A 19,271-nucleotide genomic window follows, 5' to 3' on the forward strand; every position below is an offset into this window, starting at 1 on the left:
GGTGAAATAGTGTATGGTGTAGTGGTGTAGTAGTGTAGTAATGTAGTAGTGTAGTAGTGTATGGTGAAATAGTGTATGGTATAGTGGCGTAGCAGTGTATGGTGTAGTAGTGTATGGTGTAGTGGTGTAGTAGTGTAGTAATGTAGTAGTGTAGTAGTATATGGTGTAATAGTGTAGTAATGTAGTAGTGTATGGTGAAATAGTGTATGGTGTAGTGGCGTAGCAGTGTATGGTGTACTAGTGTATGGTGTAGTGGTGTAGTAGTGTAGTAATGTAGTAGTGTAGTAGTGTATGGTGAAATAGTGTGTGGTGTAGTAGTGTAGTAGTGTAGTAGTGTATGGTGAAATAGTGTATGGTATAGTGGCGTAGCAGTGTATGGTTTAGTAGTGTATGGTGTAGTGGTGTAGTAGTGTAGTAATGTAATAGTGTATTAGTGTATGGTGAAATAGTGTATGGTGTAGTGGCGTAGCAGTGTATGGTGTAGTAGTGTATGGTGTAGTGGTGTAGTAGTCTAGTAATGTAGTAGTGTAGTAGTGTAGTAGTGTATGGTGAAATAGTGTATGGTGTAGTGGGGTAGTAGTGTATGGTGTAGTAGTGTATTGTAGTAGTGTACGGTGTAGTAGTGTAATAGTGTATTGTAGTAGTGTAACAGTATTGTAGTAGTGTATGGTGTAGTAGTGTAACAGTGTATTGTAGTAGTGTATGGTGTAGTAGTTTACGGTGTAGTGGTGTAATATTGTATTGTAGTAGTGTAACAGTGTATTGTAGTAGTGTATGGTGTAGTAGTATAACAGTGTATTGTAGTGTAGTAGTGTATAGTGTAGTAGTGTAATAGTGTATTGTAGTAGTGTATGGTGTAATAGTGTAATAGTGTATGGTGTAGTAGTGTAGTAGTGTACGGTGTAGTAGTGTAACAGTGTATTGTAGTAGTGTATGGTGTAGTAGTGTAATAGTGTATTGTAGTAGTGTAACAGTGTATTGTAGTGTAGTAGTGTATAGTGTAGTAGTATAACAGTGTATTGTAGTGTAGTAGTGTATAGTGTAGTAGTGTAATAGTGTATTGTAGTAGTGTATGGTGTAGTAGTGTAATAGTGTATGGTGTAGTAGTGTAGTAGTGTACGGTGTAGTAGTGTAACAGTGTATTGTAGTAGTGTATGGTGTAGTAGTGTAATAGTGTATTGTAGTAGTGTATGGTGTAGTAGTGTAATAGTGTATGGTGTAGTAGTGTACTAGTGTATGGTGTAGTAGTGTAACAGTGTATTGTAGTAGTGTATGGTGTAGTAGTGTAATAGTGTATTGTAGTAGTGTAACAGTGTATTGTAGTGTAGTAGTGTATAGTGTAGTAGTATAACAGTGTATTGTAATGTAGTAGTGTATAGTGTCGTAGTGTAATAGTGTATTGTAGTAGTGTATGGTGTAGTAGTGTACGGTGTAGTAGTGTGACAGTGTATTGTAATAGTGTATGGTGTAGTAGTATAATAGTGTATTGTATTAGTGTATGGTGTACAAACAGAAGGGCGACAGAGCCATCTGTGGGAACAGCCGCGGAATCTCTCTCCTCTCCACCGCAGGGAAAGTGCTGGCAAAGATCATGCTCAATAGGCTGCTGGAGTACATTTCGGAAAGTGCTCTTCCAGAAACGCAATGTGGTTTTCGGAAGTCCAGATCCACTACCGACATGATCTTTGTTTTACGGCAGCTACTAGAGAAGAGCAGAGAACAACGCAAGGACCTGTACATAGCCTTCATTGACCTCAGCAAAGCCTTTGACACCATAAACCGTGAGTTGCTCTGGAAACAGCTCTCCAAACTTGGGGTACCACCCAAGTTTCTTTCCATCCTGCAGCAACTGCATGATGGGATGCAAGCCAGAGTTCTCACAGGAGGACTCCAGTCTGAGCCATTCAAGGTCAACACTGGGGTGAAACAGGGCTGTGTCTTGGCACCGGTCCTGTTCAATCTCCTCCTCTCAGCCATTACCCACCTCTTCCACCATACCCTAGGCTACAGAGATGGAATTCACCTGGAGTACCGCCTTGATGGAAGTCTATTCAACATCCGACGGCTCCAGGCCTACACAAAGATAAAGACATGCCAAATCCGTGAGCTCCAATACGCAGATGACTGCGCTGTCTTTGCACATAGCCCAGAATCCATGCAGCATGCCCTTAACACAATCTCCAGCCTATACCAGTCCTTTGGTCTCCAGGTCAATGTTCAAAAAAACGAAGTCAGGGCACAACTCACAACCCAACCTCCTTCACCCCCTAGCTTTCAAATAGGTGGTGTTCCACTCACAGTAGTTCACCAGTTCACCTATCTTGGCTCCACACTCTCCTCAGACTGCTCCCTTGATACTGAAATAAACAGTCGCCTCATCAGCCTTTGGGCGACTCCGTAGAAGGGTATTCGAAAACAAAAACCTAAAGATCAGTACCAAGGTGGCTGTTTACAGCGTGGTATGTGCCTCCACTCTGCTCTATGGGGCAGAAACATGGACCACATACAGACGGCATATCAAAAGCTTGGAGGCCTTCCACATTCAATGCCTCCAAAAAATCCTCGGCCTCTCTTGGGAAGATCGGGTGCCTCACACAGAGATACTTTCCATGACCAACTCCATCTGCATGGAAGCATCACTAGCAAAAAAACAACTCTGCTGGATAGGGCATACTATCCGCATGTCCGACCACCGCTTGCCCCACCAAGCCCTCTATTGGCAACTCAGCAACGCAAAACGGGCTGCTGGCGGACAAAAGAGGCGCTACAAGGACTACACTAAAGACCTCCTCAAGCTCTGCAACATAAACCCCACCCATCTGGAACATCTGGCACTTGATAGGTCAGCCTGGCAGGTCACCTGTGCCACCGGAAAAATACACCACACCACCCGACAGAGGAGGACCAAAAGGCGTGCCCAACGATACCAGCGGGCAGCCGGCATTACAACAACATCTGGGCTCCCTTGCCCCATCTGCGGGCGAGTGTGTGGCTCACGCATCGGCCTCCATGATGTTGAATCCTGACACAGTGAGAGCCCATTTCACTGACTGAGCTCTAGTGGTTCAGTAGTAGTGGTAGTACTTTATGTTTATCCTGAGCTCTAGTGGTTCAGTAGTAGTGGAGTGCCTGGATTGCCTTTCTGTTTATCCTGAGCTCTAGTGGTGTCTAGCCTAGTGTCCAGGATCAGATGTTCGCGTGGTGCTGCGGGCCAGCAGGGGTGATGATGGTTTGGGCGGTGGAGCGAGCAGACCGCCGTCCTCTGCAGGTGTGTGTTTGATTGTGACATTGGCAGCCAGACGGTGACTCACCTACATGAAGAAAAACCAAAGGAAAGCCAGGCTGTGATCTCCCATTTGCAGCAGACCGCTGGGAGCGTTTGATTTCACAGACCTCCTCTTGTCTCTGATATAATTAGAGGGAGAATTTCCATTTAGCACATTCATTTGGGTTATTAGTGGGATTAAACCTGTAATTAGACCTGGCATTTCACTGGAAAGCTTCGCCTTAAAGGGGCCAAAATAAATAATAGTGCTGATGTTAATGCTCAGCATGCCATGCATGCTTCCAGACTGCAGGCAGTCAGAACAATATTTAAGCTCAATGAAAAGTAAAGTAAAGTATAGAAATATAATATGTGATTTTAAATCAAATCAGTACTTTACTGGATAAATACAGCTTCCAGGTTATTGAGTTATCAGTATTGTTAAAGGGATTTAAATCTATGCAGAGGATAAAGAAGAACGGAGGTGAAGTATTCTATTTGAACTGAGCAAATGGATCGTGCTGTTTTAAAGCCTGATGAGGCTCTGTGTTAATGATGGACAGGTTATTATATGATATATAAGTTATTCAGTCGTCTCTCTAATGAGCAGGCTGATTATGACAATGTGATGTGATTACTCAACGCAGACGGAAATCATTCTGACTAGACTTCTGCTTCATAGTAAACACTCTTTGCAATGGAACTGTTGGTTTATGATCCTCATAAAAAAATAACAACTTTAATCCAGTAAATGGATTTTGTACCAGGTTGACTCAAATCAGAGCGTCTTTTTTAGTGTGTATGTGTGTGTGTGTGTGTGTGTGTGTGTGTGTGTGTGTTACCCTTCAGGAGCTCTTTTTACTCTTTGCCTCCATCGAGGACCTGAATAACTTGTGACTGAACAATGAATGAATCCTCCGTCTGTGCGACTCTTCATCCTGCAGTCAAACTCACTCATATACAGATCTTATTATAATATACAGTATATTATAATATACTGTATATATATAATTATTTGGTTCAAGATGATGATTTGCAGTGTGCAGTTTGGGCTTGTAGTTGTAATATTTCCTTTGAATAGATTTCTGAGCAGTGTGCGTTACTGATTTGCTGGCTCTTAGCTTTAATCTGGGGGTGTTTACGTCCACGTCAGATGAAAAGTGTGAGTCTTATACAGAGTCCCTGCATGTTTCATCCTTTGCAGTCAAGGAGGGCTTCGATCAGAGACACGTGGTATCTTCTTTGATGACGCTCAGACTTGTCCTGCAGACCTGTCCTGCAGACCGCCTCACTGCCGGCTGGTTTTAGGGGATTTTAGTTTTGAGCAGGTGAAGCACATTGAATGAAGGTCAGATGACTGAAATGGCCCGTCACTGTTTATGGTTACGGATGTGAACACCTTCAACCACCCTGAACGCTGAAACTTTGACCTTATAGTCATTGCACCAAAGTAATACCATATAACATCATAGTTCAACATTTTGGGAAATACGTTCATAGATTAGAGTTCGTTGAGAAGATCGGTACCACTTTCATATCTGTGAAATAAATATAATGCTACCACCAGGAGCCAATTAGATTAGCTTAGTGTAAAAAAAAGACAAGAAACAGTTAGCTTTTATTATGTCCTGTTGGTTTTAAATTGGTCTTACTGTTTTATTGTGTTGTTTTCATGTTTTTTTCATGTTTAATTGTACAGCTTTGGTCAACTTTTGTTGTTTTTCAAATGTGCTTTATAAAATAAAATTGGATTGGATGGGATTGGCTCCATCCAAAACTAACAAAATCTGTGTGTATCTGAATGTTTTATCTGGTTTGTTGCATCTGTACAAAAACCAGAGCAGAAAATGCTGAGCTAAGCTAAACTAAACTAAGCTTAGCTACCCAGCTGATTGACGCTACCTACCAGTAGATTTATTAGATTATTACTTTCCAAACAGTGAAGTGCTGATGAATCATCCAGTAAATAGGTGATCATACAAACTGCATCCTGTCAGAGGTGCTGGTGACTAACACATGACTGCTACCAGACTCATCACGGTGTCCTCTCCCCTCCACCCTGCAGGTACATGGCCATCATCCACCCTCTGCAGCAGCGCATGTCGTCCACAGAGACCAAGGTGGTGGTGGCGGTGATCTGGGTGCTGGCTCTGCTGCTGGCCTTCCCCCAGTACTACTACTCCAACACGGACCAGCTGCCCGGCCGGGTGGTGTGCTACATCGACTGGCCTGAATACACCCTGTGTGACTTCAAAAAGATGTGAGTGTATCTGTGGAGCAGCTTTTCAAACAGTCAACAAGCGCCGTTAATTACTTCTGAATCGACTGTGAATGTGTGAGGATGTTGTTTGTATTAAGTGTAAATGAGAGAGAGCGGCGAAAAAGCACGTAAGCTTTTTGTGCTTTGTGGGGAATAAATTGGAGGCACGTCGTCGGGGATTTGTGTTCGCTCTCTACTGAAAGGCAAGAAAAGAAAAGAACAATTAGACTGAAGCCATCATTCCTTTTCTATTTGTGATTCTACTATTAGAACTACTAAGACGACCACCACGAGTAGTTTTCAAGAACAGTTTACCAGCAAATCAATTCAAGACATCAAACTGAGAATGAATCGATCATAAATAGAAGAGGGTTGAAAAATCGGTTTTAAAAAGCAGTTTTTAGGAATGAAAAGAGAATCTGCAGGTTCAAGCAGACTTTTTAAAAAAATTACACTTTCAGCTTTTTATCAGAAATGCTTGAATCGGAAGTTTCAGGTTTAAAGCCCATGATTCCTCTTCTGTTCAGTTCTTTATAAATCAGGTCAAAGCTGAGAACGAAGATTTGCTCTTCACCCTCCTGTTAGCTCACTAACGTGTCCACAGCAAAACCTTGAGTCAGACCTCATCTCCCGTAACACCGAAGCACAATCTGATTTATGTGAAAGGCCAACGATGAACAGAGTCCTGCGTGGCCGCCTGGCCTCAGTTATCAGCCACACCTGACTGACGGCCCCGAGATTACCTGTGCTATTGATTCCAACTTCACCCTGCAACTTTGCAATTTGAATGAAAGAGCCTGTTCAAGCATCCCTCAGGAAGCTAAATACAGACCTGATTTTATATTGTTAGTCCTGTAAACTGCAACAGATTCAGAGAGCTCAGCCAGGGCGCTGCACAGAATGCACATTACTAACTATAACAGTGTTATAGTGTGAGGGGATTTTACTCCTGAGGCAAACTGAGTGCTTTTATGATTCAAAGTCAAGCAGGGTCAAAGCCGGATCTTCTACTGTGTGTTCAACAGCTCAATTTCTCTCTTTGCTAAGTTGATCACAGAGAAACCTTCCTCCTTCAGTAGAGGAATGTGAAAACAGCCGTCTAGTGTCAACCTGTGCAGACGTACGTCATCCTGCACAGAGCAGCTCAAACACCCAGGAGAAGCAACCAGAAGCATTTTGACTGGTGGACATTCAGACATTTAGACACACCTTAAACTGCTTTCACACTGAGACCAGCGCCGCACGGCGACCATCCTGACAACCATCCTGACAACCGTCCTGACAACCGTCCTGACAGCCATCCTGACAGCCGCCCTGACAACCGCCCTAACGACCGTCCTGACAACCGTCCTGACAACCATCCTGACAACCGTCCTGACAACCATCCTGACAACTATCCTGACAACCGCCCTGACAGCCATCCTGACAACCATCCTGACAACCGCCTACCTGCAAGATCGTTCCCCAACAAAGCAAAGTGTTTTAAAAGACAGGTGCTTTGGTGAACGTCATAAAGTCTTTCTGTTGTACGACTCCAGGAATTAGACACCAGCATTATCAGCTCCTCCATCACTCTACTTTTCTTCTTTCTTCTTCTACGGCCTTCTATTTGATTGGCCAAAGCTGCCAGATGTTCAACACGGTGAAAATGTGTACGCGTTCACGTGGGCGGCCACCGCATCATACCCCTGTGGCGGTGTGAAAGCCCCTTCAGCCCCTGGGCTGGTTCCAGCACTCTTTGCATATCACTTCATCCTGTGAGAGGCACAGAGGATTGACAGAGAGCTCGCCAGACACCGTCTGAATTACTGTGACGCAGCAGGTTAACGAAGGTTAAAACAGAATGAATTAGAGGCCCCATGTGACCCACTGACTGGTCACCTTTCCTCCACATACCATCTTTCTCTGTGCTGCTAAAATAGAACCAAAGGCCTTTCACATCACACCAGTGACGAACATAATGTGACTCATTTTGCCACTCTCTGTTTATGCATTGCTTGTGTAGAGGAAACAGCGAAAGCTGTCATTGCTGCAGACCAATTGCATCTCCCCTCACGCCATGATATACGATCAAAGAGAAGGCGAGGAGTCTTGTTGTGTTAATCTTCCCTTCGCACACACTGAAAGCTTGCTGTAATACACAAACTGGTGAAGCTGCTTTAGAAACAGGATAAATGCAGCATGCCTGGCAGGGATTCATTCACACTTTGCACCACCCCAGTAACTCCAATTTCTTCCATTCGTCTCTTTGTAATCCCTCTGGCATAACTGGCCGACACACACATGAAGGCACCAACACAGGTACAGTCCCACAACATGCACACACAAGAGAATACAGAAAAACACCCACGCAATGACGCACACATGGCAGCACTCAGACACTCTGATCACAGCTCTGCTGATGGCTACCTGATGGTTTACCTGCTCTGCTGCCAGCCTTCCCTTCTACTGCCACACCTCTCCATGGAAATATGGTCTGTTATGAACAGCACGACGCTAATCTGATTGTTCATTAAGGGGAACCAGCTGCACTTATTGCTTTTTAAATGAAACTGTAATCAGTGACACATAGATGCAGCTCAGCTGCTGAAGCTGTAAATGACACATCTGATTAAGGCTGACCCCGGGTCAGATCCCACATGTCTTTCTTTCCGGGTGTTGCCCCGCCGCCGCTATCACAGTCACCCCGTCTGACGGCCCGTCTGCTGCTTTCACAGTCAGTGGGAATTAGTAAATACGCTCTCATAGGAGAGTATTAATAGATGACATTGTTTGTGAATGCACGCTTAGATAACACACACACACACACACGCACACACACACACACACACACACACACCCTCAGAAACCCTCCCATGTCCTCCTTTTACATTTGCACCTGTTTCTATACTGGAGCCTGCTACAGCAACAACGTCTCCACACTTGCTCTGCATGTAATCTGATTACTAAAACTGATGTAATAATCATGTATGTCAGTTCACATGAAGGTATAGTTCAGGTGTTTCTCAGTGTGGTTCTATGAGGTTCTGATCCATAGTCAGTGTATTACTACAGTAGAAACAGACAGGAGTACCAGAACGGGAGCAAAGCAGTGTACTGCTGTGGACGGGGGGGCAGCAGCAAAAAAGCAAAAAAATCAACATCAGTTTAACTGTACGCTATATTTAGAATATTTACACCTCTTTACCTCGCCGTCACCAGGATAGACCAGCGCTAGACCAGTGTAGACCAGCGCTAGACCAGTGTAGACCTGTGTAGACCAGTGTAGACCTGTGTAGACCAGTGTAGACCAGCATAGACCTGTGTAGACCAGTGTAGACCAGTGTAGACCAGCAGTAGACCAGTGTAGACCAGTGTAGACCAGTATAGAACCGGTGGAGACCTGTGGAGACCAGTGTAGACCAGTGTAGACCAGCAGTAGACCTTTGGTAGACCAGTCTAGACCAGTGTAAACCAATGTAGACCAGCAGTAAACCGGCAGTAGACCAGTGTAGACCAGTGTAGACCTGTGTAGACCTGTGTAGACCAGCAGTAGACCAGCAGAAGACCAGTGTAGACCCGTGTAGACCAGCAGTAGACAAGTGTAGACCTGTGGTAGACCAGTGTAGACCAGTGTAGACCAGCAGTAGACCTGTGGTAGACCAGTGTAGACCAGCAGTAGACCAGTGTAGACCAGTGTAGACCAGTGTAGACCAGCAGTAGACAAATGTAGACCTATGGTAGACCAATGTAGACCAGTGTAGACCAGCAGTAGACCAGTGTAGACCAGTGTAGACCAGTGTAGACCAGCAGTAGACCAGTGTAGACCTGTGTAGACCCGTGTAGACCAGTGTAGACCAGTATAGACCAGTGTAGACAAGTGTAGACCTGTGGTAGACCAGTGTAGACCAGTGTAGACCAGCAGTAGACCTGTGGTAGACCAGTGTAGACCAGCAGTAGACCAGTGTAGACCAGTGTAGACCAGCAGTAGACAAGTGTAGACCTATGGTAGACCAATGTAGACCAGTGTAGACCAGCAGTAGACCAGTGTAGACCAGTGTAGACCAGTGTAGACCAGCAGTAGACCAGTGTAGACCTGTGTAGACCCGTGTAGACCAGTGTAGACCAGTATAGACCAGTGTAGACCAGCAGTAGACCAGTGTAGACCAGTGTAGACCAGTGTAGACCAGCAGTAGACCAGTGTAGACCAGCAGTAGACCAGTGTAGACCTGTGTAATAATAATAATAATAATAATACATTTTATTTGGTGGCGCCTTTCTGGACACCCAAGGACACCTTACAAGAATTAATTAAAACATAGACAGATAAAACAATATAAAAACAGCAGGACATGACAGAGACATATTTGTACAGACACATAGGATGGGTGATGATGAGTGCTAGAGAGAGTATGCCAGTTTAAACAGGTGGGTTTTGAGGAGGGATTTGAATGATGTGATATTGTCAGACTGCCGGATGTGTGGGGGGAGTGAGTTCCAGAGCCTGGGAGCAGAGCAGCTGAATGCCCTGGCTCCCATGGTGCTGAGGCGTGAGGTGGGGGTAGTCAGAAGTCCGGCTGATGATGAGCGGAGGGAACGGGAGGGGGCGTACTCCTGGAGGAGGTCTGTGAGGTAGGTGGGGGCGAGGTTATGGAGGGCTTTGTAGGTGAGCAGGAGGTTTTTGTAGTCAATCCGGGATTTAACAGGGAGCCAGTGCAGTTGGATGAGGATGGGGGTGATGTGGTCGGAGGATTTGGTGCGGGTGATGATCCGGGCGGCAGAGTTCTGAATGATTTGGAGTCTGTTGAGTAGTTTGATGGGAATGCCAGAGAGGACAGCATTGCAATAGTTGATTCGGGATGTGACAAAAGCGTGAACCAGGATTTCAGTGCTGGAGTGGGACAGGGATGAGCGGAGTCTGGAGATGTTGCGGAGGTGGAAGAAGGCAGTCCGGGTGACGTTTTTTATGTGGGATGTAAAGGAGAGGGTGCTGTCCAGGGTGACCCCAAGGCTCTTGACGTGGTTTGAGAATGGTACTGAAAAGCCATCAATGGTGAGGTTTTGAGCAGTGGTGGGTTGAGATTTGGAGATGTTGTTTTTGGAGCCGATGAGCAGGGCCTCGGTTTTATTGCTGTTTAGTTTTAAAAAGTTCCTGCTCATCCAGCTCTTGATGTGTTGTAGGCAGGCGGTGAGTGAGGCGGGTGGGAGGGCAGCAGTGGGTGTAGTTGAAATGTAGACCTGGGTGTCGTCGGCATAACAGTGGAATAGGACATTGTGATGACGGAGGATAGTGCCGAGAGGAAGGAGGTAGATGATAAACAGGAGGGGACCCAATACTGACCCCTGGGGGACACCCAGTGAAACAGCGGAACACCTTGATCTGTGATTGTCCAGTTTTACAAATTGTTGTCTGTCGGTGAGGTATGAGGAGAACCATGTGAGTGCAACACCAGTGATACCAATATCAGTCAGACGTGTGATGAGTAGTGGGTGGGAGATGGTGTCAAAGGCAGCAGTAAGATCGAGGAGGATGAGGATGGTAAGCAATCCAGAGTCAGCTGCACGGAGGAGGTCGTTGGTGATTTTGACCAGGGCTGTTTCAGTACTGTGTTTGGGGCGGAAACCAGATTGGAAGGGTTCATGGAGGTTGTTTGAGTTGAGGTGGGACTGAAGTTGGGCGGCGACCACTCTCTCAAGGGTTTTGGAGATGAAGGTGAGGTTGGAGATGGGCCTGTAGTTGTTCAGATCAGCTGGGTCAGCACCAGGTTTTTTGAGGGTTGGTGTAATTGCAGCAGTTTTGAGGGTGGGGGGTACAGTACCAGTGGTGAGGGAGGAGTTAATTATTCTTGTGATCATGGGGGAGATGGAGGGCAGACAGGCTTTGACGAGGATGGTGGGGAGGGGATCGAGCTGACAGGTAGTGGGTTTGGCTTTATGGATGAGCTCAGTGATGGTTAATTCCGTTGTGGGTGTGAAGTTAGAGAGGGTGCTGATGAGTGGTTGGCAGGAGGTTGCCATCCAGGGTGGGTCACATGGGGAGGTGCAGGATGAGGCCAGCTGTTGGTGGATGGTGTTGATTTTGTTTTCAAAGAATTCCAGAAAGGCAGTGCAGTGATCAGTGGAGGTATTTTGGGGGAGGGTTCTCGGAGGCTGAAGAAGGTGGTTTACTGTTGAGAAGAGGGTTCTGGTGTTACCTTGACCGGTACTGATGAGGTTGGAGTAGTAGGAGGATTTGGCGGTGGAGAGAGCGTTCTTGTAACGGTGGAGGTGTTCTGTGTAGAGTTGGATGTGCACTGAAAGTCCAGTCTTTTTGTATAACCGCTCTAGTTGACGGCCGGTGGTTTTGAGATGGCGGAGGTAAGGGGTGTACCAGGGAGCGGTGTGGGTGAAGGAGACTGTGCGGGTTTTCACGGGAGCCAGGGTATCCAGGGAAGAGGAGAGACAGTTGTTGTAGTGATTCACCAGTTCAGCAGGGGAGGAGGATGGGGGAGGACTGGGGGAGGAGTTAATAAGGGTGATGAGATCTGTGGGGTTGATATGCTTGATGTTTCTGAGGGAGATGGTCCGTTGCTCTTTTATTTTGGATAGGGGGGCGTCGATTTCAAACAGGATGACTTTGTGGTCAGAGATGGGGAGGTCAGCATTAGTGAGGTTATGAGGGGTGATACCAGTGCAGCAGATTAGATCAAGTATGTGTCCTTTGTTATGGGTTGGGAAATTGACATATTGGGTGATATCTAGACATTCAAGGAGTGAGGTGAAATCATTTGTAAAACCAGAAGAATTGTCAATGTGGATGTTGAAGTCTCCTAGAAGGATGACAGTAGGGGACGTGGCACACACAGAGGTTAATAATGCTGACAGTTCAGTGATAAAGAGGGCAGAGGGCTTTGGGGGTCTGTAGATGGTGATAATGATGATGGGTGTGGAGCCTGTGAGTTGTATGGCTAAGCATTCAAAGGTGGAATGAGGGGGGACGGTGACTGTACAGACTTTAATGCTGTCACGATAAAGTACAGCAAGACCGCCCCCCCTCCCTGAAGCACGGGGTTTGCTGGTGTAATTAAAGCCAGGTGGGACAGCTTCATTGAGCTGGGAGAAATCATCTAGCTGTTGCCAGGTCTCAGTGAGGCATAAGAAGTCCAGTTTGTTGTCCATAATAAATTCATTAATCAGCAGACCCTTGCTAGTGAGGGATCTAATGTTAAAAAGAGCCAGTTTTAAACAGACCAGTGGTGTATAGGTGGCTGCTTTGTGCAGGGGGGACAACACACTATGATTGACAGGACGAGTGGCAGTGCGAGGGGGGCGGTGACCAGTGTAGACCAGTGTAGACCAGTGTAGACCAGTCTAGACCAGCAGTAGACCAGTGTAGACCAACAGTAGACTAGTGTAGACCAGTGTAGACCAGCAGTAGACCAGTGTAGACCTGTGTAGACCCGTGTAGACCAGTGTAGACCAGTGTAGACCAGTCTAGACCAGCAGTAGACCAGCATTACTTCCAGCTGCCCCTCCTCCCTACACACACATTTATTCAATATGTGCACTGACCAGCCACATGTTTAAATAAGAAGGCTTAGTTTAATTCTACATGTAAACATTCATTCCCTCCACAGAATGCTCATATACAGGATCTACTGGAGAATAGATGTTGATGCGGTTCATTCAATGAGCTCAGACAGCCACTCACACAAACACATTCACACACTCCAACAGCCAAGAAACAAAGACACTTTAGCCTCTTAGTCCGCTGGGGGAGAGAAGAGATTAAAACAACACAACTCACAGTGTGATGATGAAGATGAAGATGAAGATGAAGATGAAGATGAAAATGAAGATGAAGATGAAGATGAAGATGAAGATGAAGATGAAGATGTGTGTGTGTGTGACATCTGTTAAAGGCGGTTTTATTGATTAAGCCTGTCGGACAGCAGGGTGACCCAGTGCAGCTTCTATTCCCTAAAGCGCCGTCCATCAGTGGGAGCTGAAGGTCTGCTGGGCCCTCTGTCAGAGAGCCCCTCTGTCAGAGAGCCCCTCTGTCAGAGAGTCCCTGTGTCAGGTAGTCCCTCTGTCAGAGAGCCCCTCTGTCAGGTAGTCCCTCTGTCAGAGAGTCACTCTGTCAGGGAGTCCCTCTGTCAGAGAGTCACTCTGTCAGGTAGTCCCTCTGTCAGAGAGTCCCTCTTTTTTTTCAAAGTCATTTCCAGAAGAATTGAATGTTCAGACGGAGGCTGTATAGTGTTTCAAAATGATGTAAAACTGCATAGTTTTAAAACAAAATCTATAATATCTCCTCGTATCTTTTATTCACTGTATACATTCAGAATATCTGCTGTATAACATGTAGGAGCATCCTGACTGGGACACTGCTCCTATAACCTGAATGATACCGACTATAGGCTACAGATAACACAGGAAAGCACTTTTGGTTTTCTAAAACATCAAAACATATTTCACATTTTATTGAAATTATAAAAGGAGCTCAAGCATAAGCAGTCTGAGAAGCATTATTTGGTGATGTGGCTGCTCCCTGCAGCCAGATTCTCAATAAAAACACACACACCTGCTGCCATGATAACAGATCAATAGCAGCCAGCGGGCTACAATATATATCAGAAAATATCTCTTCTTGTTTTTACACCTCTGGGACTGTGTGTGTCAAGAAATGTTGGCACAGACACGTTTTTCATCTCTTCCATAAATTAGTCAGCAGAGAGCTTCTGAAGCCACACATATTTTCAATCTCATGAAAATCACCAGAACGCCGGCTTCCTTCTGTTGGTTGTTCTCTGCAATCGACATGCACACACAGGAACCCCCTGAGACCAGAGGAGAAACACCAGGGAAACAGTGAGAAATATCAAACCATATTAAGAAGTGTCTGTGAGGTCTGGGAATAACAGCTTTAAACCAGGAGCTCATCTGTTCCTCCTGTCAGAGCTCCACCAGTCAGACACACTTTCCAAACTATAAAACTCTTCTCGAAACCCTCTAGTCTCTGAGCACCTCTTTATTACAGGCACAGCGTGTGATGACAGAACTGTAGAACGGATTAAAACAGACATTTCAATTACTTAGTAGCCACAGTGTCTATTTTAATATAAAAAGTGACAATCCTCCAGTTATACTAAACAGATTGAATGTTGTCACACCCTGGAAAAAGAGAATGAGAATAAACGAAGCAGAAGCTCTCTGACCTCTCCGACCTCTCCGAACTCTCCGACCTCTCTGACCTCTCTGACCTCTCTTCATTAACACATTGTGGCTGCTTTTATTGGTGTTTATTTAGACAACGTAGAGCCAAAATCTGAGCAGAGGCTGTGTGGTGTTGAATGTGGTAGCAACCGTCTTACAAACCACTTTAATCATGCAAATCAGCAGGACCAGTAAATGGATCCATCAACTCTCCCTGCATGATGGACACGTTGATGATTCACCGTCTGGAGGACCCTGGAGGACTCTGGAGGACTCTGGATGACTCTGGAGGAAGGAGCACTTCACAAAGAGTCCATATGCCGTTCTGGACACCACATCTGGTGTCACTGTGTCATTTACAGCCTCTTTGTCAGAGGAGCTACCGTGTGCAGAGACGTGACTGTTCAGCTGTGTTGGAACCAAGCTGTCCTCACAGGAAACATGGCTGTGCAGGTCGTTTTGCGAGCAGCTTGAGTTGAGATATTTTAAGTTACGTACGTAGCTATGTTGGTACCGAATCACGTCACGTACGTAATGTAATAACTACGCAGAACGGTCTCATCCACCGTTCGTAGCTATACCTACAGTATGTAAAGTAATGCACTGTAATTTGTGTATTCTGACGACCTGGGAATGAGAACGGGCTGCACACCCTGTATGCTGTGATTGGCTGCTGAGGGTTACAAAGACATGTGGAGCCCAAAGGCTGTTTGACGCCCAGAAGAGTCCTGACCGCAGCAACGCTAGAAGAGAAGAGGAAGTCCAGGCAGAGGACTGCAGCGTCTCTCTACATACAGACACCAGCACACTGTTATAGGGCCTGATTGAGAGGGATTACTTTAGTATCAGTCTATACTTATACTTATATTAAACCTTTAAACACAACGGTCAACGACCTGTTCTTGTTATCTAGGTATGAGGACATTAAGCACCTCTGTGTCTCTCAGACCAAGACAACAGCCTGATCCTGACAAGTCACACTGACATGATGGACTTTTCCAGAGAGAGAAAGTAGGTCTGCCAAAGACAGCGGCTGTAGAAAAAAAGCAGACACCTAAGAGCTGAGAAATAACACACATACTTTAGACGGGAGGAGAGCCAAGAATGGAAATGCTCTCGTCTCTTCTTCTTTAAAGACGTCCCAGTTTGGAGAGTCATCGCGTTCTTTCAGCATTTACAAGACCGACATACATTAACAACTTCTATTCACCGATGTGATGCACAGTAGTCTGTCCTGTCCAATCTGCAGAAACATACTCAAACACACCTCCACCCGACACCCCCGCAGACGACAGGATTTACTCAACAGTTCCTCTGAGCTCATTACTTCGACGGCCACTTGTGTGCGTACAAATCACATTTCTAATTAGACTGTGACAGCTTCCGTTGTCTCTGAATTGATTTTCCTGTGCCTCGTGCTAAACATTATCTGTGCCTCATGTGACCTGCTGCTATGTGCGTTGGCTTTAGTTAACACAGTGTTTCATTGCAACGTTGTGGCAGAATGTTTGACCTCTTGGTTTAATTAAAGACCAGATTAGATTTTACTGCGTTTGTCTTCTCCACTCGTCTGAGAGGTGAAAAGAGCTCCGGTGGTTCTAATATCATTAATGAGGCCAGTGAGAGAAACCCATAATCATAGCCAACACATACTACTACGTCTGTGCAGGGAAAAGGAAACTGAACGTTGTGAAGACGGGACACAAACAGCGGTCTCCTAGAGGAAAGCCTTGTGTTTGATGGACCCATCCACCCTCCCACCCCCCTAAATCTACACACCCATAATTACGAATGTTACCTACTTTATTCTCAATAATTAAAAACAACTAAGCATAAAAACTGGTGTTGCAAGTCCCAAAGTTCCAGCCCTCAGCGGGTGGTCGTCCTTTAACCACAACGTTAGCGGTTCGATCCCCGACTCCTACTGTCTGCATGTCGATGTGTCCTTGAGCGAGACAGCAGCCCACTGCTCCAAAGGACGGGTTAAATACAGAGGTCACATTTCATGTATGTACCTGTATGAATATGAAGAATATCTGTGGCTCTGTGGCTCTGTGGTTCTCTGGCTCTGTGGCTATGTGGCTCTCTGGCTCTGTGGCTCTGTGGCTCTGTGGCTATGTGGCTCTGTGGCTCTGTGGCTCTGTCGCTCTGTGGCTCTGTGACTCTGTGACTCTGTCCCTCTATGGGTCTGTCGCTCTGTGTCTCTCTGTCTCTCTTGCTCTGTGGCTCTGGGGCTCTGTCGCTCTGTGTCTCTCTGTCTCTCTTGCTCTGTGGCTCTGGGGCTCTGTCGCTCTGTGGCTCTGTGGCTCTGTGACTCTGTGGCTCTGTGGCTCTGTGTCTCTGTGACTCTGTGGCTCTGTGGCTCTGTGGCTCTGTGACTCTGTGGCTCTGTCCGTCTGTGGCTCTGTCGCTCTGTGACTCTGTGGCTCTGTCCGTCTGTGGCTCTGTCGCTCTGTGACTCTGTGACTCTGTGGCTCTGTGGCTATGTGGCTCTGTGACTCTGTGGCTCTGTCCGTCTGTGGCTCTGTCGCTCTGTGACTCTGTGGCTCTGTCCGTCTGTGGCTCTGTCGCTCTGTGACTCTGTGGCTCTGTCCGTCTGTGGCTCTGTCGCTCTGTGACTCTGTGACTCTGTGGCTCTGTGGCTATGTGGCTCTGTGACTCTGTGGCTCTGTCCGTCTGTGGCTCTGTCGCTCTGTGACTCTGTGGCTCTGTCGCTCTGTGGCTCTCTGTCGCTCTGTGGCTCTGTGGCTCTGTGGCTCTGTGGCTCTGTGGCTCTGTGACTCTGTGGCTCTGTGGCTCTTTCGCTCTGTGGCTCTCTGTCGCTCTGTGGCTCTCTGTCTCTCTGTCGCTCTGTGGTTCTCTGGCTCTGTGGCCCTGTGGCTCTCTGGCTCTGTGGCTCTGTCGCTCTGTGATTCTGTGGCACTGTCACTCTGTGGCTCTGTGACTCTGTGGCTCTGTTGCTCTGTGTCTCTCTGTCTCTCTGGCTCTGCAGCTCTGGGGCTTTGTCGCTCTGTGGCTCTGTCGCTCTGTCGCTCTGTGGGTCTCTGGCTCTGTGGCTATGTGGCTCTCTGGCTCTGTGGCTCTGTCGCTCTGGGGCTCTGTGGCTCTGTGGCTCTGTGGCTCTGTCCCTCTGTGGCTCTGTCGCTCTGTGTCTCTCTGTCTCTCTTGCTCTGTGGCTCTGTGGCTCTGTCGCTCTGTGTCTCTCTGTCTGTCTTGCTCTGGGGCTCTGTCGCTCTGTGGCTCTGTGGCTCTATGGCTCTGTCGCTCTGTGTCTCTCTGTCTCTCTGGCTCTGTCGCTCTGTGTCTCTCTGTCGCTCTGTGGCTCTGGGGCTCTGTGGCTCTGTGGCTCTGTCGCTCTGTGGCTCTGGGGCTCTGTGGTTCTGTGGCTCTGTGGCTCTGTGGCTCTGTGGCTCTGGGGCTCTGGGGCTCTGGGGCTCTGTGGCTCTGTGGCTCTCGCTCTGTGGCTCTGTGGCGTAATCAAGAGGCAAAATGCTCATGAAAATAATATGCTGAAGCTCTTTGTAAATGACTTTGCTCTCTGATTCTTATGACAATAAGCAGTTAGACATCATGCTGTCTCATAACTATCAACAAAACATGTTTTTATTTATGGAGCAATATAAACTTTTTATATAGAAGTAGCTGGCGCAACAAGGCTACGCAGTCTGCTACAGTATGATGACTTCCTGTCTTTTTGACACATCAGATGTCAGGACTGACCAGGCAGCTGGCTAAAGGTCAACGGCACAAAGTTCACCAAAGCTGAACTTGATGCTAACGATTTTTTCAGATTTACTTAATGCAGAATCAATCGAATGAATGAATTGATTATTCCACAAAATGCTGGTGTGTCTAAAGGCTCCTTTACACTGTGGGATTCTTGGATGTTTCAGATGAGAGAGAAATCTTTGGTCCTAAATCGCACACGTCCGCTGACGGCAGGTTTGGAGTTTTGGCAGTGTCAGAAATAGTGTGACCCACATTTACAAACCAACCAATCAGAATGCCACACAGACTGACGCTGGATACACCGGCCGGCGGTCGGCCAACATTTTCTATCTGCCATTCTACGTATGTACACACAAACCAAAACAATGGATGCCAAACGAAACAGAGGTTTGTGGGACTGGAAGAACTGCAGCCAAAGCTTGCTGATTGTTTTGTGCGGTGAGCGGTGCAGATGGATGAGGTGAGCTGGTGATGTGCTCTGCTCTCATGTGCTTTTATCTATTCACATCCTACTGTAGCTCTACAATTCACCAGACATCTATCAGGCCATCAGGCCTCAAAATTGATTTCACACAATCCGACACAGAAGGTCAAATTTTCTTAGACCCATTGCACACAGTATGACATACAATAAACTCAGCTTTTAGGGCAGGACAACGTACACCTTTATTATTATTATTAGCACATAATGTATATGCATCATGTAAATCCCTGCATAGCTGCCCTGCCTCAACCTGAGCACATGTCTAATCAGAGTAATTGCAAACAGCTGTGTGGGTCGAGATCATGCAGCTCTGCAGTCCTTTTCTACTTTGAGGAACTCTCATTTTGTGTTGATGGTGGCGG

General features: G+C 46.5%; 1 protein-coding gene across 1 annotated transcript in view; it reads left to right on the forward strand.

Moving 5' to 3' along the window:
• tacr1a (tachykinin receptor 1a) overlaps positions 1-19,271 on the forward strand; it is a 56,596-nt gene that overhangs the window by 20,551 nt on the left and 16,774 nt on the right. The window contains exon 2 of the mRNA XM_037778695.1: positions 5,331-5,525. Within this exon, the coding sequence (XP_037634623.1) occupies positions 5,331-5,525 (195 nt within the window). The remainder of the gene's footprint in view (positions 1-5,330; positions 5,526-19,271) is intronic.

This window comes from Sebastes umbrosus, chromosome 8, assembly GCF_015220745.1.
Source record: "Sebastes umbrosus isolate fSebUmb1 chromosome 8, fSebUmb1.pri, whole genome shotgun sequence".
Lineage (NCBI taxonomy): Eukaryota > Metazoa > Chordata > Actinopteri > Perciformes > Sebastidae > Sebastes > Sebastes umbrosus.